The 22,252-nt window shown below is 40.4% G+C and overlaps 1 protein-coding gene across 1 annotated transcript; it reads right to left on the bottom strand.

The window, feature by feature from the left end:
* Positions 1-11,728: 11,728 nt before the first annotated feature.
* Positions 11,729-21,291, bottom strand: LOC135486539 (laminin subunit alpha-1-like). Its single transcript, XM_064769398.1, has 14 exons — positions 21,095-21,291; positions 20,663-20,792; positions 20,001-20,127; positions 19,595-19,741; positions 19,219-19,358; positions 18,730-18,927; positions 16,120-16,285; positions 15,697-15,818; positions 15,119-15,311; positions 14,279-14,425; positions 13,773-13,929; positions 13,338-13,471; positions 12,535-12,751; positions 11,729-11,991 (listed from the first exon to the last, which is right to left on the bottom strand). The coding sequence occupies exons 2-14, from the start codon at positions 20,707-20,709 to the stop codon at positions 11,849-11,851; spliced, it is 1,938 nt and encodes a 645-aa protein (XP_064625468.1). The 5' UTR covers positions 20,710-20,792; positions 21,095-21,291; the 3' UTR covers positions 11,729-11,848.
* Between the last annotated feature and the right edge of the window lie 961 nt (positions 21,292-22,252).

Below are 22,252 nucleotides of genomic sequence, written 5' to 3'. Positions count from 1 at the left end.
CTAATCAAATTAATCAAATATATCAATTTCACGCAACATCCGGAGTGCGACTCACCTTATTGAGACTTGCAGAGTGCTTATTCAAACGCAACTTCAAACGCAACTTTCTGGGAAACGCCTGAAAAGACTTGAAGTTCTAGAGGCACAGGTGACGTCGTTGTGACATGATAGCTGACTTTTCAAATACAGTAGAACCTCTCTATTAAGGACACCCTCGGGACTGACAAGTGCTGTCCTTAATAGAGAAGTGTCCTGATTAGAGAGGTCAAATTGAATGGAAACAACCAATTTGGGACCAAAACTAGTGTCCTTGATAGAGAGGTTGTCCTTAGTAGAGAGGTGTCCGCTAACAGAGGTTCCACTGTACATCAAGCATCCTAATCAATTCAATAACCAATACAGGTCATAGTGTTTTAAAAACTAATCATAAACAAGGGCTTCTCACAATATCAGAAGTACTTTTTTCACATAGTGCCATTAATGACCAGAACACCAGTCACCCAGAACCTGGCATGTAATCTTAAACCTGATATCAATCAGCAGACCAATTAACTCTTGTTATGCATCAATTAAAATTAATGGTTCTGGCCAAAAACGGTTGTGTGCATTTTATTTTGAATTGAAAGAGCTTTTTTTATCCTTTCCTCTGTCTTAAAGGATGTGCCTGTATATGATAAAGGTCTCACGCCGTCTTAAGTGACCATTTCTTAACCTCTCTGCTATCTTCAAGTTATCCTTTGCAAATTCCTGACTAAACTCAAATGAAATCTTGGTAATTTTCCATTTTATAAGACCAATCAACTCGACCAAGTTTGCCAAAGGTTAAACCGAGTGTGGTAGGTTTGCAACGACAATTGGCTGTATATTTCCTCGAAGCGTCAAAATTGTTGAGGTTTTTGTTGATATCAACACCTCTTTGATCAACCTATTTATTTACTTGATAACCGAACAGATAACTTGACACGTGTTTCCTCGATAATGATTTCGTTTATGTTTCGTTAATGAACTTATCTTGAGATGTCTACGGCTTGGAAAGAGTTTGTAAACAGAGATTCGACCACAAATTGGCAATTGAATATTGTGAACCGATCTCGTGGACGTTGGAAGTTGATCACAGCGGAACTTGCCAAGTTTGTTTCAAAACATGTATTTTCATTGGATATAACTGTTACAGGTAAATTTCCGCATACTCTAGTTTCACCAATCTAAGACCAGTTCCATATATCTGTTTCAAGCTAAATATAGTATGCATGGTCGTTTGAATTCATTCAACTGTTGATAATTCGATTAGTGACATTATAATTTGTCCAAGGGTCATGACGTCATGTTCCATCTTGACCTTGTTTCGTTTTCGTAGTAACTAATCACCCAGTCTTACATCGGTGAAATTAGAGTTTGTAGCGATATTCTTGATTGACTGACCACTGGACCCTGCCCAATAAACCAGCAACACTTTCAAAGGAGTTGTGAAATGGATGTTGGTCCTACGCTTTGCTTTTCTCCGATTTCTGATTCTTGAAAGGATGGGTGCTAGAGACTCCTTGCAATGATGGTCAAGTCTTGACATTGTGATTAAGAATAACTATAACATTGTGAACTTTCTGATAAATTTCTATTACATCAAATCTGGATACAGGACTTAAACACGTTGAAACCCGTGTTGCTCAGTTGGAGCACAATTTGCAAAAACCTCCAAACATAATTTTCATTGGAATTCAGGAGGTTATTATATTACACTTCTGGAGCTAGTCGGGGCCTTTGCCTGTAAAGATTCGTCCGCCAAGTCCGGTTAAGAGTTGCTAGGCCTGAAGGTACAAATTGGTAACATGAGAAAGTGGATATTTTTGTTAATTGAACGATGGAAATGTATCGATTGACGTGAATGTAAGGCTTGTTAAGACGTGTTCATTTCACTGGAACTCGTCAAAGGACTAGGAAGGACAGGGCTCGGGAACTAGGGGCAGTAACAAGGACTTTCCCTCGGTTCATTTAATTTTTCATTAGTTTGTTAAAAGTTGTTCTACTAGTTTTCCTTGACTCGCTTGACTCATTTCACTTGTCCATTTCACATTTTGGAGAAGTTCCCCCTGTCTGAGATTGGGATTTGAGATTGACATTATGCACTCGTCTTCAAATGATTGGACCGTTTATATGATATACACAGCTTCAGAACATGCCAAGGGACATTTGGTAGCTGCTGGTATGAAATGTACTTACTGTGTTAGTGGAGTTTAGCTCTTGTTAGGACAGAAATTAACCGCTCTTTTGCTGACAATCAAAGGTTAGTTACCATGTTGTTTCCTCGAGATTTCTGCTAGAAAGGAAGTCAAGAATAGAGATCGTGCTGTTGACTACCTCTCATGAACGTACTGCAACACGACACGAAACGTAAGCTGACACCATGACACGAAAACGGAAAGCAAAAAGCCCTGAAATTCCCCCAACACTCCCTCCCTGCAAGTTAATGAGAAACGACGAGGATAGTTCCGACTCTGATGACCCAATCCAGAGAAATGCTGCCAACGCTCGTGAGAGGGCAAGGATGAGGGTCCTCAGTAAAGCATTTGGGAAACTGAAAACAACTTTGCCGTGGGTTCCCTCTGATACTAAGCTTTCCAAGTTGGACACCCTTCGCCTGGCCTCCAGTTACATTGGCCACCTGAGGGAGCTACTGCAAGAGGATAATGCGGAGGCCGAGAAGACGGCGCCAAGTTCTAAAGTCCATCCTATAAATCTGGTAAGCTATTTTGTTTTAGTAATCATATATGTGGTTGATCCACATGACTCCTATCCTGTCACAATCTGCCATGTTCCCTTCAGTCTTCCATTATGTTCTCATTGACCCGTTCACTCCAGGTGAAGTGCGTAGAACGTCATGCCAAATGTCCCCATCGGGTGCGAATGACGTGCATGGCACGTCATGCTCCAGTATAAGTTACCAGCACTGGGCTGGATCCTAGTCAAATATGCTATACTCGCTGGGGAAGTAATTAGTCTGATCTCAATATTATAAATTGATAGATGTCACTCCTGTTCAGTATTGCCTTTCACTGCCATGATGGAGTCCCGTAACATAAAAACCGGGATGAGGTAACCAGTACTGGCCATCTGCCTGTAAACTGTGAAATTCAAGGGAAGGTTTAATTTTCGCAAATTTAGGGAATGCCAGTTGAAACGCAAACTTTATTTGAAAGAAAACTGAAATTTTGATGTATTCACCATTACATTTATGCAAGGAACCCAGATTCTCAAAATGGACAGTATCCTATTCACCGACTTCTAGAATCACGAAGATTTCACAGTTTACAGTAAACTTGCTTATCTATAGTGTTATGTTGATAGCTCAGGTGATGGTTTCATTTATGCTGATATGATCACATAACTGTAGTGTCCGGAGGTAATGTTCTTGATAACCTCGGCTGTGTTTGGCGTATCTATCAAAAGTCGAAAGGAAACAGAGGATCAGTGAGATTGGTAATTTGTACACAGTCTCAAATGAGACCTGTGAAGTGGTGCTCAGCTGCATTACTTGAGGCACAAAGGAGCCTCATAGCCTGCTAACTTACCACACAGTAGGGCCTGGGTTCGATCCTCGGGAGAATCCGGGATTGTATTCAAGATGAACTGGAGACGCATTCAAGGATAGTGTTCTATGCAGGACAGCCATATGTCAGTCTCAAGGGTGTCCCTAATAGGGAGGTTCTTCTGTACTCGTGAATTACTATGGGCCATTGCAGCCCACCTATAGAATATTGCATCATGACCCGATCAGCAAAATTAGCCGTCATCTTTTTTTTCCAGACATGGCCCTTTGCCAGTGGTGCTCATCCTCGCCCAGGAGAAAATGACCAAACATCCAAGAATGATTCCAAAAATCAGCGGAAAGTTGCTTCTTAACTTGAGGAAAATGATGTGATTCTGGCATTGAATTCATTCCCGACGACTCATGATGTGGATTTGAAAGAGGAGAGAAAAGGAAATGAAGAAGCATATCATATTGTTAAATTATGTAATATAAGACTGTGAAACATGTACAAAAGACAAAAATGCGTGATTGTAAGAGAGTTAATTTGAACCCGCCACAGTATTGTAGCTCAATGTAACTACTGTCATGCACACTACACGTACTTGTACTTTTAACTAGTCACTAGAATGCTATCAAGTATAGATTAGTCCATACTTGATACTATCAAAAACAATAATTTAAAGTATTATGTTTTTGGTACTGTATGTATTTTGAAAAAAGTGTCCATGGCCAACACAGCCAAGCCAAATAACAGGGCTAGCATGCTACATGTACTATAACTGTATAACTTTCAAATCGACACGCTAGTTTTTCTAGTACGCTAGTTTTTCTAGTAAAAAACATGTTACAAACTATTTGACTTCACATTTGCAATTTGCAATTTGGATTATGATATAAAATATTTACTAAAGAAATTACATGTTTTGTGAATTACACTGATGACATCATTGTTTTGGGTGTCGGGATAGCGCAGTTGAAACATCAGCACCTACCACCTCTTAGGTCCCGGGTTCAATTAAACCAGTCCGTCGCGGTGCACTTACGTGACAGAGAGGGTCCCTATCTTTGACAGCATAGGTTTTCTTCGGGGCCTCCGGTTTCCTCCTACTATCATTGTCTTATCTTACAACTTAATTTTCATGGTATGAGGCCACATGTCTCAAGAACACATCCCCAAGACATCCCGTTTGGCAATTCATCCCATAACCTAAACAGCCCAAATTCCTGACCTTCTGAGGTTACCACCAAGTATAGATTTAATCAAAAACACATTGATTAAGTTCACAGCTGCAGGCTGGGACCAAGTTGATCAATATGCATGAGCACTTCAATGGTAGAGATTAAGTGGATGGGCTCATGTACCCTAGTGGCACAGGTAGTGGCAACTGGTGGGATAAAGTAACCCAACCTGATCATACATGTAGCTTCAAAACATAGAGGATTCGGGGTTGGAAACAACTGTGCACAAAATGCCACCTGGGGATCAAGGGCATAACTGAAATACCTTGAGTTTACTCTATTTGGACAGGCGGGAGTAAATGCTTTCAATGAGACCAAGTTTGAAAGTATCCGTCCAGAAGTGTGAGAGTGGTGCTACAGCTGCTCAAAGAAATTTTTGGGTTTTCAACCTGAAGGTTTTTTTGAAGTAGCCTAATGTGTTTTTGATTTAATCGACACTTGTAGCTACCAATGGTTGGGCAGAATAGACAGTTTCGTAGATGCTACAGTTAATAATTCATAAACAAAGTGATGCATACTCTGACCTAGGGTTTTGACTAGGCCGTTCAAAACTCCCCAATTCATTAAGCATGTTTGTTGAGGGGTTTCCTTTAAAGTTAGAATACCTGCAAAAAACATGAACGAGGTGAACTAAGGCATGCAAGCAATGTCCTTAGAGCAATATAGAAATCTGAATCAATCAGCGAATTGCATCCATCCTCTGAACAATAAACATGAAGTAATGTCCATGGTGGTGGATTGGTGGCGCCAAAGTTACCCAGCGGTTTGCTGTCAACCGATTTGTAATAAACTTTTCCATCCATTTTGTCGGCTGTGTTTTCCACTGAACAGCTTCTTTCTACCATCCTAAGTTTCATGTCTGAAAAGCAGAAAAAATTGGATTAGAGATTTCTTTTTTTTACCTCGTAAAAAGGGTGAAATCGGGGTCAGTCTGAAGGATCCGCATGTCGCATCTGGGGAAAAGGGAAAGAAGGGGAAAATGAGATCCTTTTCTCAAAGAATGATTTTATAAGACATTCCTGGGGAACTTGAACTAAGAACACGACAGCCATGGAAAACCATGAATCAGCAAATAAGTTGCTCCTTCGAATCCTTTTTCTACCATTGAACAATGTTCTCTCTATTTTAAACTTTAGAGAGAGACGTGATTCGTCAGTCAGTCATTCAAATTCAAATTCACTGATCTAATAAGATATTGGAAACTCATACATACATGGAATTTAACGGTAGTGAAGTCTGAAAAGGGACATTTTCACTAAAATTTAGGCCTACAAAAATAAACAGGTTTACATATGCCAGTGTCTTACTTTCGTCCGCTAATAACTTGGTGATGCATTTCCCATCACAAGTGCTGGTGGCCAGTGGGATTCCAGGTTGAGGGGAGATACACTTTCTGTTATTTGACCAGTCAGAGCTTCTGGGAGGACTTCTCTCTGAGCACTGAAAACAGGTCACAGATTGTCCTGAAATGACAGAATTGCCAAAAAATTTGTAAGTTCATTTAGCACTTTTATGCTGTACAGTTGTACTGTCTCAAAGTGCTTTACATTCATTCGCCAGCCTTATCCAGAAATCTTCCTCTATATGCTGTACAGTTGTACTGTCTCAAAGTGCTTTACATTCATTCGCCAGCCTTATCCAGAAATCTTCCTCTAGAAACCCAAGAATTGCTAAACTTGGCCATTTCAGGCCAGTCGGAAGTACCGGTACACGTAACGAGTGCGGAGCCTCCAACCCATGACCTTCTGATCACAAGTCGGAGGCTCCTCCACTGTTTCATCCCAATTCCCAAACAAGATGGAGATGGAGACGGACTTAGTTAAGGTTTTCTGACAGGGTAATACCGCTTCAGTCTCAGTTGATATAGGGTTGGACAGCAATCACTTACCTGCTTGTATCATATCCTGGACGATAATCAAAAACATCAAAGTCCCCAGAATTCTCCTTTTATTTTCCATTTTGAAAACACCTGAAAGACTATATACCCTCCGTTTCAGACCACAAACAAAATGACCAAAACCTCCGCAGGCCGAAATCATCAATTTCAAACTGTTATATCCATTGCAAAATCCCTCTCATCCCACAAACATAATGACAAATGCAAGTGGTGGCCGAAACAATTCAGTTATGAGTTGAAATGTATCATTAGCCTCTCATTATTTCGACCATATTGCCTAAATTTGTTGAAAACGAATAAATATTTGATCTTAAAGGAGTAGGTGGATTGATGATTCAATATTTGCTCTTCTCCTCTTCCATTAGTAAGCTATTTGTCCTTTAACTCTTAGGAAGTACAATAATGTGTAAATCATTATTTCAACACACAACAGGTGAGTTAACTCTTGTTGTTTATCGCAGGAATTGAGAATTTAAAGATGGCGTCATCCACGAAATCATCATGACATTGCCAAAGTATCGATCTGCACAATGATAATTACTGCCGGGGGGGGGGGGGGGGGGGTAGGCTCACTCGGAATGTACATCCAGCAAGCCTGATAATCCCATCCCATGTTTCCATCCAATTTCAAATATTTCTCCCCATTTTCTGTTAAATTTGGTGGTGAAGGGGCAGCTGACAGCTTATTAATAATACCTGTGATTACTCGCCTACTCCTTTAATGCAACAAAGCCAAATCTATTAGATTATCAACATTTTATGACACCTCGCCATTTGATAGTCACCATAATGATTCGAAACTGTGAAATGTTCGTACTGTTTGCGTTCCTCTGTTCAAATTCTAATTATGTGACTGCGATAATTGTTTTCCAAATACGAAAGCTTACATGACTAATTTATCAAAATCTGTGTTGCCGGTTACACCCAATTTGGATACTCACAATTTGACAGCATTTCACCACGTTGCTTGCCAACCCTTCAAAAGTGTAAAAATGTAGTTCAATAATTAACGCTGGTGGGTGTTCTTCAAATATGAGTTGATCTGTAACTAATTGCCAAATTACCCTATGTGTACTGGTCCAGCAGAGGAGACATCGAAAAATCAAAAAAAAACCCTGAAAAATTCATTTAAACTTCACAGTGTACAGTGTATTGTACGCGCGGGTTAAGCCGTGCCATATACCTGGGGGTACTATACATCATTCCCCCTTTCGGACAGAGATGGATCGTCCGCGATCCTACTTAGCGCTTCATGCGTCTCAGTACCGAACTACAAATCCAGAGCTCGCATCGCGTGGGAAGGTCTGCCAGATGTATTGTACGCGCCGGTCACCGATCCGAAGGTTGACCGCGCTCAACGTTGCTTAACTTCCACTCTGGGGCCAACGCGCCAACCACTGGGCCATAAAGGAATTCCCTCATGGCCGGCAGGTTAAGCCGTGCCATATACCTGGGGGTACTATACATACAGTGTACCAAAGACACTTTTATGAGATAAAACCTGCTTCTAGCCAGAATGTTGGTACCTGTGGTCAACCCCTAACTTAATGACCTGAGGCATTTTCATTGACATAACGGCTCACCAGAGGTGGTTCTCGGTGAAAATATTTGCAATTCAAAAGTACCATGCCTTTAGATTTCTTTTTGGTCTGTCGCATGCCTGTAAGGTTTGTTTATCATCTGGTCGTCAAATTAAGAGTTTCATCATGAAACGAGATACACCCGTTTTTGCCATTTTGAAAACAATTGTTTCAAAGTTTGGAATTTAACTGAAAATGCATTGGAAATTTTTTTTCTTCAAATTACTGAGTTCTAACCCACCCTACATTCCCATTTGTGCGCTACCCGATTCCTATCCTCCACAAATATAAGATTATTAACACAATATTCATAGTGCCCTCCCTTCAGGGAATTTCTATTTGTTTAATTCTGATCTGGTTGATGTCAATTTATTACCCATAGCAACTGATGAGGCATACTCTATATTACCTCTATAAAACCACAATCATTTCATATTCTCATGAAGGCCATATAAGATAATTATAGAAGGGTCAGTGTGAAATTGACATATTCATTCAGTCAAAACTCCAGAAGCTATCGGACAGATGCCTGTAAGGTCTGTTGGAGAAATATGGTTATCAAGTTTTGTGACAAAAATGATGAGTTTATACATCAAAGGGAGCAGTCAAAAAGCATTTAAAACCACATTATCTGTTGTTTAATTTGATATGTTTCAGAATAGAAATTGATACCTAGCACTCACAGTATTGATTATCTCACCAAAACCGCTCGAGTGGAGAAAAAATGTTGGCAAAAACCTCAGCGTCGCCGCAGTCTTCCGTCTTTATTTTAGCTCCACTTACCCTCGCGGTTTTGGTGTGATGACCAATAATTCCAGTTCGATTGCAAATCATTAAACATTTTAAAGTAAAAATTTGCAAATTTTCCATTTCATGCAGGCTAAATTTTTCATTTACCGCTGAAAATTAAAGGTCAATGCAATCAGAGTTGAAATTTTAGTTTATTCCAAGCAACAAACCTAAAACAGGTGCGAACATTACCCAATTTACAGCAATAATTTGATAAAGTGATATCAGCCAGCTCTGAATTCCCCAAATGAACCCCCCCCCCCCTTCCCCCAGGGAGGACATTCCATCCACGTTGTGTCTTAATAAATTGCATTAGCCTTCTACTGGGATTCTAGCCTGGTGCCCAATTGCTTTGACTGCATTTATTATCCCGCCAAATGTGTCTGAAGGGACATAGGTTTACCCTTGTTCCTGTGTGTGTTGGTCTGTGTATGCCTGCGTGAAAATGGTTTCATATCACTAAGGGATTGGGGTATGGGGGCTAGGTTCAAAGTGCCTATCAATTTTCAGCCCGATTCGATATTGGATGTTACATCCTAGGCTGTAACTGCTGAACAATTAGTCACCAGATGGGCTTGCATTTTCTGTGGCGTGATTGGGTGGTGTGGGAGGGATGCCTGATTCATTTTGGGCCCGATTCGATAAAGTAAGTCTGTAGTGTTTTTAGTTACTTCAGACTTGAGACTCGAAGTAAGAACAAGAAAAGATTGTTAAAGACATTTTTATTAAGAACAGATCAGTTATCAGAGGTGAACATGGTTAACAAGAATCATGTAACGACCATAAAAAGTTATGTTTAACAAGTAGACCTGTTAACATGAACACAAGTTATGGCCTTGGTTTGGGGATTCTCCACCATCAAACCCAGTGGATTAAGACGAATTGAAGTCCAATGTTAGCATGCCATGATGCTATTCATTGAAGTGGAGACTAATCTATACTGGCATATCCACAGATTAAGTTAAAGTTAAACTTGAACATTTTGAGTTTAGTGCGATGAAAATACATGAATATTCCACATTATCAAAAATATATAAGCTCGCCTTATAGTCGTAGTTCCACCTATCATAAAACCCCGTGTTTTTTCAAGACCCGTGTCTTCGCCGTGTGTCAAAAAACCTGGGGCGCACTTAATACACCTATCAGTGGTGTTAGATAATGGTTAATAGCCCCGGCGACAGGTGCGCTGTAGGTAGGGAGCTCTCCTGTGTTTTTTCCCGTTGGATGGGAATTTCGCATGCACAATACCGAGGCAACTACACCGCGCCATCTGTCGAGGTGATCTTAGAACTTGCAATTGCCGTATCTATTCAGATTCCACCTATCAAAAAACCTGTGTTGAACACGGGTCTAAATTAGCCCCCGAGTAGTGCCCTCGAGCTCGATGGGGCTAATAAACACGGGATCTTGACACACGGGTCTATTTAGACACGGCAATTCATAGGTGTAAGCGCAAAAGACACGGGGATTTGATAGGTGGAAGTACGACATATATATTTTTGACATTACGTATGAATGGTTCATGCTCACGACACGAATACTTTTTAGTTCCATATCTTGTTATTATAAAGGCATGGTTCATTCTTGAACATGTGTCCTGCTTATAATTAGAAACAAACATTGCCAACGTTTAGTTGTTACGCATGCAAATGATATATAACCTGGCATGCAAAGTATTTGTACATCAGTCTACACCACTGCTTTATCATAACTCATATTCAGTACGTATCATCGCATTTGGAAATTCTCAAATTCCCAATTACGAATTTTAAACGAATGAACCAGACCTTTAACGATTCCATAATATTTCTAAATGAGCTTTCTTGCACCTTTTTAACAAAGCAACAAATAATACTGAGAAGTTGCATACAACAATAGATACAATTCCTGAGATTCAACTTGCCCGAAATAAAAGTGGGCAACAATAATTCTACACTCAAAATATGAGGGCTGATATAACATTTTGATTATTTTTGCACGGAATATCCACGCGATATTCCTCAATAATTAATACAGCAGTTAATTAGCATAATTAGGTTTATAATTCACATATACAGAGGAAATCGTCATGCCTACTACTTGAAGTAGGAGGCCCTCCTGACCTTTGTACACCTTTGAATGAACGTACCAACTAAAGATGGAATTTGTCCCAAATGGATACTACCATATTGGACCGCAGAGCCTCAGTCCTAGCCAGTGGCAGTGAGATAGGTAAATTTGTTTTCAATACACCGAAGTCCAAAATAAAATAAGGTGAATTAAAGTGTCATTATATAGCATTTAACATTGTTCAAATTACAGTTTACTTGTGAGACACCAGTGAGATAAATCAAAACTGACCAAATTTCTGTGCATAAATATTGCCACATGAAATACATCGGGCTTTTAAATCAGTGCCCGCAGCTGGCAGAAGTTGCAAACAAAAAGTCCAGGTTTTGTATCTTGTTACACATGCGCATGAATTAAGAACTCTCATCAAGTCATTCATGCGCGTGATACAAATTCTGGAAATTTTGTTCGAAATTCTGCCAACTACAGCATTGATTCCTTAAAGGAATATTCCATACCCACAGCTTTAATTGATTCCCTGTTATGGCATAATCAGAAAATGCATTAATGCACTACTGACCTGGTGACGGAGATGCCCCCTTGCCCTTTCCCCCCCCTCTCCCTCGGCCCCTCCTTAATCTTGGGAATATGTTTCTTAATTGAATCGTCAGAACAGGGGAGCAAAGTCATGGGTTTCAAGGCTTGAGGTTTTGTTCTTTCTTTCATGAGATAACTTTTTATAGACTTTTAAAAAATATCTCAGTTGAGTTAGACAGGACAGCTTGCCCTGTTGATCCCATTGCTCTCTGGTAGCTTGTACATATCGACTCGTCGTCCGTTTATGAAGAGGTTCTTCATGCAGCCGACGAATGTATCATTGGAATGCGTGGCACCCTGTGGTAGTGCAGTACCTGGAATAAAGTGAGGCATGTATTAGAAAAAGAAATGAAATGGTCTAAAAACCATGTGCTCACCTCGGGTAATTTAATGCATGTCATTTGCAGTGGATATGGGGAGAACAGTTTCTGGCTAGTTTCACCAGTTTTGATTCCATTGAATAATATTATTCTTCTCAGCTCAATGGCACAAAAGAAAATTACCGGTACCATCTTAGTATAGCATTTTGGTCGATGGATTTGACTGAAAGTCAAGGATATTGTAGAGAGTACATAGGTATACAATCACATGAAATTTGGTTGCAATCCGACTTTGTTTAATTTCAAGATGGCCGCCTAGCGGCCATATTTGAAGGCCAAGTGCGACAAATCTGTACGACATCAACAACTACATGGGCAGTGTTTTATTGGTTCTGACATGTCTAAATATCAATTATAAAAATATATCATTTTGTGTTTGGATGCCCGACAGGCGATTTAGGGATTTTGACATAAACATAAACCCTGTAAATAACTTCAACCATATTTCCCCCCCACCCCTGTACAACTGACACCTACTTGGAAATCCTCCTAAGTACATGGAACTGCGAGTTTCCAGTTGTCTGGTTGATCCACTGTCTATACCAATCTCCGTCTGAGTGTGATCAACCTGGATTGTCACGACATTCTTGATCAGCTCTGCTATAATATTGTGCCATTTGTTGTCACACAGGTTCTGAAGCTCATTTGATATAGCGTGGAAGTGACCGTTCTTGTTTTTGGCAGTGTATTTCACCTGAAATTAAAGGGAAGTGACATTTTAGGATTTCTTTTACCACCTCACGTTGTAATTACAGTAGAACCTCTCTATTAAGGACACCCTCGGGATGGACAAGTGCTGTCCTTAATAGAGAGGTGTCCTGATTAGAGAGGTCAAATTGAATGGAAACAACCAATTTGGGACCAAACCTAGTGTCCTTAATTGAGAGGTTGTCCTTAATTGAGAGGTTGTCCTTAATTGAGAGGTTGTCCTTAATAGAGAGGTGTCCGCTAAGGAGGTTCCACTTTAGTATCATTTTGACACTTCTATACTATACTATATATATTAAGAAGGCTTTTTGGAAAGGAATACATTTCTGACTGGGCTACGGGATCCAGTGCTAAACTAGGTAATGGCAACTCCAAAATAAAACCTGCCTAAATTAGTAGCCCAAAGGCCATACCAACAAGGACATCTCAGGCCAGTTGAAAGTCACAAAGTGGCACCAGCCAGATATTGATCGGTACCTTGGAGGTACAAGGCAGATCACAAGGCAGGAACTCAACCATGGGGCCACGCCGCACTACCTAAGCTGTTCTATGATTCAGTATTTTTAACTTACCCTTCCATCAATAACCTCTATAGCCAGGGCGGGGAATCCCTCCGGATTACTGATGCTCAGCAGTACACCATTGAGACGATTTGTTCGGAAATCCAACCGGACATTGTACTCTTGGCCAACGAAATAATTCTTTTCTGCAAAAGAAATTAGTGTCAGTTATTAGGAAATTGGGCCCCTTGAACAAATTTCCTGAATCACACCCCGCGTTATAAGACTAGGGAACATTGATGAAACTCTTGACACTCTCCAGTAAATCCGAATCCAGTGAACTGCACTGTCATGGTTAAACACAAGTTTTATCAAGGACTGGATACAATTTCACATCCTCCATTAGCAAGCCTTCGGAAATTTCTAAAATTTACAAACTCTTTGACAGAGTGTATTTTAGGAACTATACAACAGCCTGCAGCAGGAGGATGCAATTTCAATGCTTACCTACGATACCGTATGCGCCAGAGCTAAAGTAACTGCCCTGTTCAACTTGTAAGTAACATGTGCCCACGTCCTTCTTAACGGCACCGGGGCTGTCAAGACTGAGTGGAATACCTAGGAGCCTGATATTCCTAAGACAACCAGGGAAACTGGTGCGAATCTGAAAAGAGGATATCATTCATTAAAGGCGTGATTTATTCACAGAGGTAAATTGTTTACATATATCCAGGAGGTGATCAGAGATAAATATTGCCCGATCGCAGTAACTATATGTAGATGTGCCAGTGTGACAACACATTACTACGTGGCACTGTTCAGTATTTACATAGTTCAATCTTAAATCCCTTTTTCAAATTTTCCAATGGGAAAACTATTGGAAATGATTCTGTACTGATATCTCTGATGGACTTTTTCTTGGGGGAGGGGAGGCTGAAAGGAGATGTTGTGGGCGGGGGGGGGGGGGGGAGTTTTAAGAGATAAAATATCATATTTAGCATCTTTATACTCACAATTACATCCCCAGTGACCACAGATTCTGGTAGGCCTCCAAGATACATTTTGGGCTCAAGATTCATTCCTCCCTGGAAATTTGCTGAAAATTCATTGCCTCCGTCAAGGGCCATCGCCAATTTTTTACCAGCCTTCGTAAATTGGAGCTGAAAGAGAGAGAAAATTGTAAGTGGGCGATCAGAAATTTATCAAACATAACCGCAATGATCCCTTGATGCAATAATTCACTCCGACCGTTAATCAATAAGCGAATTCTAATGCTCATCTTTTCAATGGCGATGTACGATACATTAGTCATGCCTCAGTTGCACGCAGCTCATGCAATGGTTAATGTCCGACTACAATCTACATAATGTGGTCAGACATTTGTGCAACCTACACTCATGGTTGACCCTTGGTTGAATGTATTTTTCTTTGTGCATAACCTGTACAAATATTGGGACGTCAATTGCTATTGGGACTGTTGTTGGGGTGAAGTATTTTTCATATCAGGTATGTGACAAGATCACTTTACCAAATGATAGTGGTGTTGTACAACACTAGATTATCCTTAGGGTCGGCCTAGCCAATACTGATGTAACAGAGTATAGCTCTTTCACTGCGTCAACTAAAACCGATGAAATTATGACATCGGCTGCCCAGGGCTGTGTAACATCACTGTTTGTGATCAAACCATTACAGTTTAGTTACAAGACGTCAGCCAAGTACCTATGGCCAGATCTATGAGAACAACACTTTATGGATATGCCTACAAATGTAGGTCCTAAAGAGAGACCTGCATCACAGTGCAAAGACAAAAATCACAGTGGAAAGTACCAGCAGCAGACTTTTATACTTACAACATGCCAGTTGCCATCGTCATACCAAATATTCGTGCTGACGGAGTCGTGAAATCCGGGATTGGGAGTGTACGAGAGCGTTATCTTGCCGTTGTTCATCTGCATGGCGAGGTATTCCGATTGGTCGATGCTCATGAAGTAAAACATCAGACCATAGGGTTGGAATGTTCGGAAGTCGAGCGTTATATCGAAACTGAAAGATATGGACGGGAGAGGTAGGCCCCTTAACTAAGCAAACTTTTTTCAGAAAGTGTTTTAGGAAATATTGTCCTTTGGCTTTGGGGAAGCGTTTTTCAAATCCTGCCCAGCTTATTATTCTGGTCAATCAAGCCAATGGCTAATATTTACAAAGACTAGTAAATGCTTTTACTGCAGTTTTCTACTGAGATGGCTAGTGTAAATGTACATGAAGTTTAAAGTAAAAGCATTTACTAGTCTTTTATAAATATCAGCCATTGTTGAGGTTTTGTGAGCAGCTGAGGAGGCAATAACCTCGTGTGGTGAAGAGATTTTATGAGATGGGAGGTCCATGTAAACATTATTGACAAATCACGAGTGGTCTTTCTTAAAATACTTACTCTCCAGCAAGTATGGATGGCTCCAGCATAATCTCCCCATGACTGTCAGCAGTGCCCCCGAAGCTGAATCCTCGGGGTACATCTTTGTATTCAACGGCCTTGGCACATTTACTTGGAGGCTCCTGAAGGGTAGAGAACATGAAAATTTGAGAAAAGGGCATCAAACAGGTTAACAGGTGAAATTAATTGTTTAATTTGTGGTTAAACATGTTAAAGAAACCTCCATTTCAAAATCTGTTCTCAGTAAAGCAGGCCCGGTCCCGTCTGTTTGTTCAAAAGTTTCATCCCGCTGGCATCACCTTTAAAGGGAGACGTGACGTCAATTCTGGATGAGTTTTACGCCATTTGGACAAATTTGCCAATTGCAATGCCAGTACCTCACTGGTGCAAAACAAATTAAAATTGTATAATGATTTCTCTTACCGTTGGCAAAGGCTGAGTTGGATCTGGGTCAATTGTAAAAGATGAATCTGGTAGTCCGGTGGGACTTGCGACAATATTTGCGGTCAGATTCGCCTCCTTATGGTTTACAGCACAGCGGCCAATGTCCGCATTCTTAAATCCCTTATTGTTGTCCATGTAGATTAACCTGCAAAATAACCGTTAGTATTTCTGATGAAAAGTTGCCACAAAACAGAGTTCAATTCCTTGCTGCATATGGTCCAGCCAGGTTAGGAAAACATTGACTTTAGGGCCATGCAGAGTAACCTCCACGTTCAGAAAATGAAACGGCCAGGGGCCATTGTGCTCACCGTATACATCTTTTAGTAGGCAGGATCATGCTTAGTTTAGAGGTGAATATGGTGAACACAATCAGGCATGAAGACTTTTTTTAGATGTGTATTGATGTCAAGTAATAAGACAGGGCAGTATATATAAGTTTATGATCCAACCAATAATTGTCTATGACATCAACAAGATCAATATCGTGTGATTGCTAAGAGTCCCTGCAATAAAAAATTCATCGAAAAAAAGTCATTAATAAGCAAGATATTGCATGTCCTACTTTTTCAGTTTTGACCCCCTGGTGGCCAAATCAAGAATCAGATGAGGCCAAAATTCGGTGTCAGAGATTATCTGATGTAGGGGGTTACATGTACCAACTTTCAAGTTCATAGCTTCAGCAGTTAAGAAACGTGCCATAGTTACACTCTAATGGCCAATTTACGCCATTTGACCTCTGTGACCTAGAAAAGGAGGTCAAATCCAAAAATCGTAGGACATGTGGTGTATCCTTGCTAGAAGTCCCTGCCATAAAAATTTTATCAAAAAAAATTCACTCAAATAAGCAAGATATTGCACTTCTTCCTTTTTCCATTATGGCCCCCTGGTGGCCGAATAAAGAATCAGATCAGGCCAAAATTCGGCATCAAAGGTTATCTGATGTAGGGGGTTATATGCACCAAGTTTCAAGTTCATAGCTTTACTGGTTAAGAAACGTGCCATAGTTTACACTCCAACGGCCAATTTACGCCATATGACCTCTGTGACCTTGAAAAGTAGGTCAAATTGAAAACCCGTAAGACATGTGATGTATTCTTCCTAAGAGTACCTACCATAAAAATTTTATCGAAAACAAGTCACTTATAAGCGATATATCACACTTTTTAGATATCCACTTTTGGCCCCCTGGTGGCAAAGTTGAGAATCAGATCAAACTGAAATTCAGCACCAGAGGCTATGTGATATAGGGGGTTATATGTACCAAGTTTCAAGTTCATAGCTTTAGTGGTTAAGAAACGTGCTATAGTTTACACTCTAACGGCCAATTTACGCCATATGACCTCTGTGAACTTGAAAAGTAGGTCAAATTAAAAACCCGTATGATATAAGATGTATATTTGCTATGAGTACCTACAACGCAAGTTTCATCGAAAACAAGTCACTAATAAGCGAGATATCACACTTTTTAGATATCGACATTTGGCCCCCTGGTGGCCAAGTTGAGAATCAGATCGGACCGAAATTTAGTGTCAGAGGTCACCTGACCTAGGGGGTGCTGTGTACAAAGTTTTAAGTTCATAGCCCTAGCGGTTAAGAAACGTGCCACTGTTTTTTAAATAGGATACGACGACGGACGACGGACGACGGACACTGCGGTATTACATAAGACTCCCCTACGGTGAGCCAAAAATCAAGAAAATGTAAGATACAAGTCAGAAAAGACAAAAGGGAAAAGATAAAAAATAATAAAATAAAAAAATATTTTTGGCCGTCCCTGACCGGGGTTTGAACTCACGACCTTTGGATTGCCACAACACGAAAAACACAAAACATGCAATTTCGGCCATATCTGTGTCTGCGTTGTGACCTCTGTGACCTCGACAAGTAGGTCAAATTAAAAACCCATATGATATATGATGTATCCTTGCTATGAGTACCTACCACAAAAGTTTTATCGAAAACAAGTCATCAGTAAGCGAGATATCACACTTTTTAGATATCCACATTCGACCCCCTGGTGGCCAAATTGAGAATCAGATCGGACCGATATTCAGCACAAGAGGTTATCTGATATAGGGGGTTATATGTACCAAGTTTCAAGTTCATAGCTGTTGCGGTTGAGAAACGTGCCACAGTTACACTGAAACAGCCAATTTACGCCATTTGACCTCTGTGACCTTGAAAAGTAGGTCAAATTAAAAACCCGTATGATATATGATGTATCCTTGCTATGAGTACCTACCACAAAAATTTCATTCCAAACAAGTCATTAATAAGCGAGATATCACACTTTTTAGATATCTACATTCGGCCCCCTGGTGGCCAAATTAAGAATCAGATCGGATCGAAATTTAGTGTCACAGGTCATCTGACCAAGGGAGTCCTGTGTACAAAGTTACAAGTTCATAGGCTTAGCGGTTAAGAAACGTGCCACTGTTTTTGAAACAGGATACGACGACGACGGACGACGACAGACGACGACGGACGACGGACACTGCGGTATTGTAAAGACTCCCCTACGGTGAGCCAATAAAAGTTGAAGTTTTTGATTAGATCAACTGATATTCGACCTGTACAACATTAACTTACTTTCCATTAATGACTAGGTTAAATACACATCCAAAAAATCCCTTGTCCGTTGCAGCGGATGCATTGTGCCCCTCCGTTCCTTTAGGGGTACCACCAATAAAAATACCATCTTTAGTGTCGTCTCCGAGAGCAATCTTTGTCGGTCCACGAGGCAGGCGGGCACTGCCAACCTTTTCATCATCAATGACCAAGTCAAGTCTAGAGAATAAACAAGGGCATTAGGAACAAACCTCAAAACTGTCCTTAGGCCTTCTGGAGATGTGACTTTTTTCCTCATAAGACCCATTTGAGATAAAAGGAAATTACAATCAAATATAAATACAGTGGAATCTCTGTCTGTGCGCTTTCTATTACCAAATGGTTTACCACGTTTGGCTCATCATTATCACATGTTGTGACTCAATTGAAAGACGGTCGCTCATTTGAGAGACTTTCTTTCAAATGAGAGCGTTCTTGACCCGATTACTGGGCAATCTCTATTCAACTTACAGCCTCCGCGTCTTGATGATAGTGACGCTATGAACTAGATCATCGTTGTATCTTTTGCTCGAACGGATGCTCACGCCACCTCGACCGGCATTGAACCGCGCATCAACATGGCCATCGATGACCGAAATCGAAACGTGGTGCTAAAAATGAAAAAGAAATCTAATAATCAGGGTTGAACAAAAGGGGGCACCAGGTGTGCACCCACAACAGGCATGCAGCCACTATCATTTCAAAAAAGCTGTTGATTTTGTTGAAGTAGGTTTTTTGGCTGATAGGCCTGTGCTCTGAGGATCTAAAGATTAAGGAGCCTTTAATTCCCCCCTGACACATTAGGATACGGGGTATGAAATGGTTTTGGTCCAAACGTAATGCTTACCTCATCACCCTCCTCTTCTCCCCGAGACAAGAATATGAGACCTTCCTTCTCCATGGTGACGAAAGAGAATGACAAGTCACTGTCGCGACTCATCTCCTGAGGGGGGAGCTCCAGGTAGCCGACGGAATAGAAACCGCTTATTCTCGCCTGCAAACGTAAAACAAGAAAGTTAAATCATTTCTCAAATATAGTGCAAGTTCTCAAAAGCGACACTTCATGATGACTGTATGATCCTCTGAAGTGCCGTTTTTCAATAGCGACATTATATGATGACTGTATGATCTCTGAAGTGCCCTTTCTCAATAGCTACATTATATGATGACTCACTTGTATGATCCTATATCAATTGTGATTTGGACTGTAAGTGATCAAAAATAACAGATGTACTTGACTCCATGCTACTTACACTGACAACACATCCTGGATTAATACCATAGTAGTTCCCTGTGAGAATGTTCTGCGAGATGAGACTGCGAGAGGATACCTGAACCTCTCGCATACAGCCAAGATATTTTGTGTTGGTCACGTTCAGTCTAAGGAAGAGCAAAAGAGAGTACATAAGTATTAACTCAAAATGACATAGAAGTAGATTCCTTCAAAAAGAACAGTGCATAAAGATAGGTGCACAACCTTGGGGGTAAGAGGGTGTAAAGGACATCCATTTTAGATTAAAAAAATAATTTTCAAACTGACCACAGTCATCCCAAAATATATGCTATATTTCTTCGACATTGTAAACTGCCCTTGAAAAGCCTTTCTACTTTTGGAAAGCAACCCCCCTCGCTCTAGAGATTCAGGCTATGGCTTTGAAACGGATTAACTCTTGATGTATAGTTTGCATTAAATCTGATCCTTCAACAGCAAAGTTCGATGTGACATGGTAATGTGTTGGTTTTTTTTTGCATGCTACTGATGATCGCAAGTGATTCCCAATTGTCTCAGCAGGACAATCAGTACTGATGGATGTTCCTTGAGATAGCAACTGCGTAACCTAATCTCCCCTACAAGGCACCTGCCTACAGACATCCTTAAGCTACACCTGTTGAATACTGAAAGGATCTCACTTACTCCTCCAAGATCTTGTTCAATGAATCCGGGACACCGCCAAAGTACATTGTACTGTTGAGAAGCTCCAGGCCAACATCTGTGCCGGGACCGGCAACTCCGGATATGATCTCCTCGCCAACTTGGAGACGACCTGCAAATGGTTACCAAACATGTTGAAACTTAAGAGATTAAAGTTTGGCTCCTTATATTAAATCACCACGTGGATTTGGAATGAACCGTACTTTACAGTGTATGATGCACTTAATGCACTAACGAAGCTGCGTTTTAAATTCAGCGATTATGGTGAGGCAACCATAACTATACTTTGGTTGGTGCAAAATGTGGAAGCAGTCAAAAGCATTTAAAACCACATTAATTGCTATTTCATATATAAGATTTTTCGAATAGAACAATTCTACCTCACCGTCGGTATTTTTGCCGGTTATCTCTTACCTTGTAGTCCATTCCTGGCAGCGTTGATCTGCACCCATTTGTCATCATTGTACCTCCTCCTGCTTTCTATCCTTGCACGCGTGGTACCGCTCAACTGGTACTGGAACACAACACGCCCGTCAACAATCTCGATCGAAAAGAAGTCTTTCTGCAAATGAAAAGAAGGGTAAATCTCATGAGATCAACATCAAACAGCATTGGTGATAAAAAGGTACTCTGACAAATTCTTATTACGCGCATGTTATACCACTCAAATGATACTGGAACACAACACGTCCAACAATCTCAATCGAGAAAAAATATTTCTGTAATAAAAACGCTAAAACTCGTGAGAAATTTATGTCGCATAGGTGAAGTAAATGTTGACAAATTCAGCCCTCGTGGTACCGCTCAACTACTGAAACACCTCGCATTCATAAATGATTTTAATGGTGAATACGTATTTCGGAAATGAAAAGTTGGCAGGGTTAGAGAACCAATGGATCATTGGGTGAGGACCATTTCCATTTATCTACGGCAGTGCACTAAAAAATGGAGTGCGCTTAAAACTATTTATTTAGGGCATGCAATAAACTGCACATCCATTGCTCTTTGTAGTTGCTTTTGCATTGGTATTGAACTGATAACGAACTGGAGGTGCTGGAATGGTCTCACCAAAACCAGTTTTAAATGCTTTTTGACTGCTTCCATATTTTGCACCAAACCAAGTGGTAACCATAACCGCTGAATTCAAAATGAGGCACCATAGGCTCATAGTGCATTTACACTGTAAACTGCAGATCATTATAAACCTAGATGTTTTAGAATATATAATGATTACACTAATTTGAGTCAGCATTAACCGTTTTCAAAGTCGGCTGTACAATGTACACTATCAGTACTACATCATATTCACTTCTCGAGAAGGTTTGACAAAAAGTTGTTGAAAGTCAATGAAAGAATGCTGATAAAATGTTTTAATTCATAAAACTATTGTTGGTTTATACTTATCATTTAACTACCGGTAGCTGATTTTGAAGAAACAACACAAAATAAAAAGTTGGCCTTTGTAATACCCATTTTAAATATTTCCCAACAAACATGGATCCTCATAAACATACAGCCAGGGGTGTCACTTGCCCGGCCAACTGACATATATGCATATCATTTAACTAGCTG

The sequence above is a fragment of the Lineus longissimus genome, chromosome 4, assembly GCF_910592395.1.
Source record: "Lineus longissimus chromosome 4, tnLinLong1.2, whole genome shotgun sequence".
NCBI classification, from domain to species: domain Eukaryota; kingdom Metazoa; phylum Nemertea; class Pilidiophora; order Heteronemertea; family Lineidae; genus Lineus; species Lineus longissimus.
This window is presented reverse-complemented; position numbering and strand designations above follow the sequence as displayed.

What these genes read in the sequence shown, in the direction of transcription:
- LOC135486539 (XM_064769398.1), bottom strand. Translation starts at nt 20,709, where the DNA reads ATGTACTTTGGCGGTGTCCCGGATTCATTGAACAAGATCTTGGAGGA. An exon ending in CAACTCAGCCTTTGCCAACG is followed by an intron (nt 15,819 to 16,119) that starts GTAAGAGAAATC and finishes TCTACCCTTCAG; the next exon opens with GAGCCTCCAAGTAAATGTGC. An exon ending in ACGATGGCAACTGGCATGTT is followed by an intron (nt 14,426 to 15,118) that starts GTAAGTATAAAA and finishes TCTCTCTTTCAG; the next exon opens with CTCCAATTTACGAAGGCTGG.